The sequence below is a fragment of the Haplochromis burtoni genome, unplaced genomic scaffold (assembly GCF_018398535.1).
Source record: "Haplochromis burtoni strain Fernald_Lab_line unplaced genomic scaffold, NCSU_Asbu1 Contig_332, whole genome shotgun sequence".
NCBI classification, from domain to species: Eukaryota; Metazoa; Chordata; class Actinopteri; order Cichliformes; family Cichlidae; genus Haplochromis; species Haplochromis burtoni.
In genome coordinates, this window is record NW_024582693.1 from 77,413 (window position 1) to 84,236 (window position 6,824).

General features: G+C 35.4%; 1 protein-coding gene across 1 annotated transcript; it reads right to left on the reverse strand.

The window, feature by feature from the left end:
* Positions 1–5,508: 5,508 nt before the first annotated feature.
* Positions 5,509–5,966, reverse strand: LOC121815853 (cyclin-dependent kinase 15-like; the record flags this gene model as incomplete). Its single annotated transcript, XM_042228568.1, is given in 2 exon segments — positions 5,509–5,621; positions 5,824–5,966. Coding segments are annotated over 2 exon segments (256 nt in total), but the record flags the coding sequence as incomplete, so codon positions are not given.
* Positions 5,967–6,824: the final 858 nt, after the last annotated feature.

Consider the following 6,824-nt stretch of genomic DNA (forward strand, 5'->3'; position numbering starts at 1 on the left):
CAAACTGCAGACACACAGTCACACTGAAACTGATTAGTTTTAATGTTCCTCGTGGACAAGAGTTATTTTTAAAACATGAAAATCACCAATCAAGTTTGGAATATTTACTGGACCTTCAGTCCTTAGACCTATATCAGTAAGTTCATTAACCACAACTTGTACATGGTAAATGTCACAAAAAACAGACAGGACTGAAAAATGAAAATCTTTTCTTTAATTATTCAGTCAACAAACATGCTTGTCAGAAACTATTTGGACTGACTTGTTACAAGGTCACTAATGTGTGTCCACTTTTTTTAATAGAAATTAGTGAAAATTTTTAATGAGAAAAACTCAAATAAATACATTTTTAAAAAGATATAAAAAATTAGAACAACAATGGAAAATAATGAAATACAGCAAAGAAAAATTTCAACAGTAAGTCCTTAAAATATGAAATAAAACGAACAACATTAAATTTGATAAAGATATGAGCTCTCTGTAATTATTTTAATCTGTGATTCCTTCAAAATAAATGCAGCAAACTTTAATATTATTCATACAAAGCATGTGTAAAACGTGTTGATTGTAAACCTGTCCTCATCTTGTTGGTCATGTTTCTAAAAACCTTCATGTGATCTGATTTAAACGGACACTTCAGCTAACTGCTTACAGTGACAACACATGGCTGCTGCCCCTGTGAATAAGACCCAGTCTGATCTAATCTAATCTAAAGATGATTAAATAAAGTCTGATGAGACACACATGATGTTTGCTGCCATCACAACAAGCTTAGAGTCCAGATTGTTACTAAACTTTAATTATAAATTGTTAGGAGAATGACAAAGAAAAGGAAAGGTAACAAAACTAAAATAAATATACCGTCCAAGAAAATGTAAAATGAGTTGCATGTGTAAAACAAAAAAGACACATGCCAGTAATTAAGAGTCAATAAAACACAAATAGCTGGTAAAATGCAGTGTTCAGGTGATTTTCATCATGTTTGAGTGAAACAGTGAAGATACAATCAAAGAATTAATCTACATCTGCTTGAAATCTGGGTATCAATGTCATCAATTAAAAATAATAACAACTTCAATGTGCACAAAATGTAAAGAAATTAATACAGCGTATTTCAAAGAATAGTAGTCACATCACAATATAAAAATGATTCAAAATTGATAAAAACAAGCAAAGCTGATTATGTGATTTAAATGCAGCTAACTCAGATTTTTTTTTAAGATAACTACTCTGCCAAGCAGCTGTTTCATTAAATAAAATCAGCTAACTAGCAATATTGTTTTATTGAAGAGTATATTTGACTTCTAAAAACAAGCAGTAATGCAGCAAAGCTACTAGCTAGTATTTCTTTTACTTTTAGCTTCTTAGTTTCTATTAATTTACCATGGACATTAATTGTCTGTTCATGTGGTGATGCAAATGTTAACAATTCTAAATTTTGGTATTATCTAATGATAAAAAAAAAGTACAAAAAAAGAGAAAAGAAACACATAGTGTCACTATAGCAAGGGCAAGCTCAATGCTTTTTGCTTTTAAATATCAATTAAACATAACATTATTGTTTAGTTTAAATATTTTTATAAGTCCATGTTTGTTCAACGAAGCAGCTCACCATATTAAAAAAAACAAACCAAAACAAAAAAACAAAAAAACAAATCTGCCTTTATGATCTTTCATGTATGGCACAAAAATCCAGTTCTACTTCATATTAGCAGTGAGTGAAAATTGGAGAACACCACAAACTGAAACAGAAAGTTTATCAGGAGAAAACAAAGAAAAACAACACAAGTGAAACTTGCCAGGGTACTTGTCTTCAGAGGCTTGATATCAAAGGCTGCTTAGCATTTTGATTTATTAATGATGGGATTAGTCAGATTTCTCTCATCAAATGTCCAAAAACACAAACAGAGTTAAATATGCACAAACACCTTCTTCTTTCTCTTTTATCTTGCCAATCAATCAGACGTCATTAGGAAATGTACATCTGACATCCTGTCAGTCAGAACAGTTAAAGTGTTTTTCTGTTGACTACTAATCCTACATTTACATATGAACTCGATCAAAACAGGTCAACAGAAAAAGTTTCATAAAACTTTTTCTTTGTTGCTGTGAACAACAATGTTAATTTAAATTCTTTCATCTATAAATGTTAAACAAAGATGGCAAACAAAAAAAAGAAAAAAGGAAAACACAAATTCTGCAAAATCTGTCAAATACCCAAAAAGTTGAAAACAAAGTTTTTCTTTTTGAGAAAAAAAGGCACCATTGACTAACAAAGCTAAACTGTAAATCTTGTTTTTAAAGATTTTTCTCTAGATTTGAATATTTCCTATCGAACCTTAGAAACAAATAAACAAACGATGATAGCAATACAAGAATAAATGTGTATAGAATTCGCTAACATTGAGACTGTGCTTTTTAGGGTAACCAATGATACTGAATTGATACTACTGGTGTTCTGTTATTGTGCTACTTGACTGAAGTACAGCCTTTGGTACAATAGACCATAAAATCTCGATGAAGATGCTACAGTACTGGTTTTCTATATCTGGGATGGCTTACCAGTTAGAATGTTTTGCTTCTATTAGTGATGTCTTTTTTTGATATATGTGGCCGCATTTTATAGAAAAATAACATTTCATGCCATTGCTATGCTGATGACACATGGCTCTATTTCACAATCCACACATTCAACAAACCTCTCCAACCTTGCAAACTGTCTACTGATATTAATGAATGGATGTGTGTTATTTCTTTAAAATTAAACTCATATAAAACACAAGTTCTGTGCAGTAGTTCAGAAATGCATCAAGCCTCTGTTGAACCTGTTTGCTCATTTAAAATATGCTTGTAAAATCTTGAGGGCACAATCAACACACAGGTGAGGGTACATGTTTTCATTCATTCATTTACAGCAGGGGTGAGCAACTCCAAGCCCTAAGTGCTGGTGTACTGTTTTAGGTTTTAGATATGACCCTGGGTCAACACAGCTAAATCAAATGATTAGGTCATTACCAGGCCTCTGGAGAACTTCAAGACATGTTGAGGAGGTAATTTAGCCATTTAAATCAGCTGTGTTGGATCAAGGACACATCTAAAACCTGCAGGACACCAGCCCTTGCAGCCTAGCCCCAGATTATATACTCAAACTGCGGTTCCCATACCAAGCAGTGAACAGCCTCAGACTCTCGGGCAGAACCTCAGCCACCTGTTAACTGTCCCGTGTTCAGGCTCAAAGATAAAAGGTGATTAGTGTTTACTATCAGAGCTCCTGGAATGTGAAATTAAACTGCAAGCCCACCTCATTAGTGCCTTCCTTTAAATGATCGGTAAAGACTCATTTGTATCAGGGCTTTTTCATAAATGTCATTATAAATGCATTTCTTTGCATTCCACCAATCCACTAATAGAAATAATGAGAACAACATATATCCTCTTTAACATTACTCACTGTTTTAACTTTTCTTCTCAAAGACTTTTCTCATGGTCTGGGGTGAAACACTTTAATATAAGCTGCAAATAACTGAAGGATAAGCTTGTGTTTCTTCCAAGAGCGTGTGTTAACTTATCACTGGCTAACTTCATTATGTTGTATGAAAATAGTCCCACTAAGGATGCTACTGTTAGTGTTTATTGGATTTGTTGAGCCTGAAGAGTCATCAGACCATTTCTTTATTTATCATTGTACTTAGTGAAAAATCAAGTCGTCCTTTTTTTTAATTATAATCTTTTTATTTATATATATATATATATATATATATAATTATTATTAAGTATGTTTGAACAATCCATAACACGATTTAACAGAGGACAGCGGTGTTTCTGGATTTTTGCAGATTGGTGAATCTTTGTCCAACTTTACAGACTTATCACCTAATTAGCTGCGAAATGTTTTATCTTTGTTTTCAACCACTTAGTTTTCCAAACAGCAACACAAGTTTTTTGAGACGTGCTGATGCCATCAGCTAAACATTTCCATGAAATTGTAAAATGTCTTATTTTAAACATTTTATATGTTTTCTGTGTTGTGTGGATTTAAGAAATTTGGAAATCATTGTTGTTATTTACATTTTATCCATCATGCCAGCAGCTTCCGAATAGGATTTGTTTGTAGATGTAAGTTGTTTGTAGATGTAAGTTGTTGCTTACCTCCTCCTGTGAGCTCAGTGTTTAATAATGGAAGGAAATGAATGAATGCATCAGTAAATATATTTTTTAAATCTCTCTGGATGTAAATATATTTAGTCAAATTAAAGCACAGAAAAGCTGGGGGGAAGAGTAACAAGAAAGATGAATTATTAATGATGGATACAAGTTGTTAATATTAATTCTTTTCTACTTTTTTTTTTAACTGTTAAATGATAAAGGGGATATCAGGACATTCAGTGATGAACTGATAATTTGTTTTCAGCTTGACTCCACTCAATTTTTTGAATTTTTGGTTTGGTGGTACCTGCTCAGTCGGGGTCGGTGTGGTGTCAACAGACTGCATGCAAATAATTGGCCAGCGAGTAATGACTCCATGGTCCATCTATGAGGTTCAGATGATTACCATCAGTTTAGCAGCAGGTATACCATCACTGAGATGTCCTCTTGTTCTTCAGTTGCGTCGCATAAAAATGATGTCACAGGACTTTTGGCCTGCGTTGCTTCAATGATCCAACCCACATTGATGTGGCACTCAAACGAAATTGAAAATGACTGAAACTAAGTCAAGTTGAGTCGAGTAGGTGGCAACAGAAAAGCAGCAATAGCGTGAGAGCCAGGGTACACCCTGGACAGGCCTCAAATCTGTTGGAGTGCTAAAACAAAAATTAATTTAAAATTATTTTCTAAGAAAATAAAAAACAAAAACAACCAAAATCTGCCCACAATAAAAACATAAAAACCCACATGTTCTAGTATTTTTTTTAAATTAATTATGCTTTTAAATTTTCAAATTGTTACAGTGCTGTGACAAGTTGTGAGGTGTCAGTGAGGTAGGGGATGAGGGGAAGATCATCAGTCAGAGGTAAATACAGTTAAATCAGGTCCATCCAGTAGCCCCCCTCTCTCAGCTGTTGGCTTGTTTGTGTATCAGAGGACTAAGAACGTTTCAGAGGTCGAGTTCTATCCAGTTAGAGTCAGAATACAGAAACACGCTGTGTCTCTCAGTGCAGGTTGGCCTGGAGCTTTATTAATAAAGCTTCATTCAAAATTCATGAGGAGTTTCATGGGACTCGTTAGTCTGCTGCTAACAGATGCTAATGAATGCTAACAGAAGACTGCAGGGACGGTTTATATTTACATTGGCAAGAAATCAGATTTACATAAGATCTTAACAGCCGATCTGACTGAAAGTTTGACATACACATCTTTATTTAAACCAGAAAGACTCTCCAAACTGAACTGCAAACATTTAATGGCACTGTAATAATATCACTTCAAAGTCCAGTTTGTGTCTTCAGAGAGACATCTGGGTTTGTTCTCCACTCCACAGATCTTGACGCACTGCTTATGAGATTTCAGTCACCAGAATTTAGCAGAGGGCAGCAGGGAGGGTTTGACCTTGCGCCCAGGGTTATAGATGTCTCTCACCTCCGTTTCCAGACGAATGCCAGGAACCTTAAAGATGGACACAGCTGACAAAGAAAGAAAGAGAAAAAAAATGAATTTAAGCCTTAAACAGCTTTTTGTTAAAAAAGGATTTATGATCATACATCTATAATGTATCTATGTTGGAAATTCAAGTACCGTAAGTGCTGCTAGGTGAGTGCTGAATTAACAGAAAATATGTTCTTTAAAGTTTAGCTGCAATATGGTAACATTTAAGTGAGTTCTTACTGTCTCTGAGGTGCATGATGGGAGGAGGCAGTGTGTTGAAGTACAGGTGCTGCATGGCGTCCGGAGCCGAGATCCTGTCTGTAGGGACCACCTTTAGCATCTCCTGGGCCAGGTCCTCGGTCTTATATGGCAGCTGCTCCAACCTGATCCAGATCAACACAGGCAGATGGAGGACTACAGAGTCAAGTGATCTAACCTGGTCTACATGTGGACTGTTGGACTGTCTACAGTTAGCACAGATGAAGGACTGTCATGTGACTAATGTTTGCATTTCAAAGTGTGTTAGCAGGTTAGCATGTGTGTGCCCATATAAAAGTTACCTTTTCCAAACGGTCCTAAGCTGCTTTGGTTCTGAGTAAAGAAACCGCTCTATGGAAGAAAAAAAACCACTCAATTAGCAAATGTTAACATGGATCTAAAAATGTTCCCATGATTTGCACTTCAGCTGGTTTTTAGCCTACATTTATTATTTTTGAGGGAATGAAACAACTTCAGTCTGTCATTGATGCTCTAATATATGTCAGCAGATCACTGAAACCTCTCAGGCAGCTTTTTAAACTGTCTTCTTTTCAGGTTTCTGAAGGATTTGTGGAAGTTTGTTCTGGGATGACATGAGAACTAAATGGTGTCAGACTGAATCTAAAAGTGTGTGTTATCACTGTGAACAGCTCAGGTCTCATCACTCTAAAGGTGGTGTGTGAATTCTTGGGGGAACCTGATCTTTAATGTTACAGCTCTGTGTGGGTTGGCCTGAAGTTACAGTTTACTGTAAAAGATGACTTTATCCAGTGATTCATGAGCAGCTCAACCACTGATCTCACTCTGTGGTTAATTTCTTCTCGTCTTTGTTCTCTCTTCTCACACCCACATGATGTATCAGAGACCCTGTCAGACTTGCAGAGCAGAGTTCGCCTCAAAGTCTGAGAAATCATCTCATTTTAATCCGAGTAAAACTATTAAAACAGGAAATGTGGACACATGTTGCCTCCCGATGGAAACTT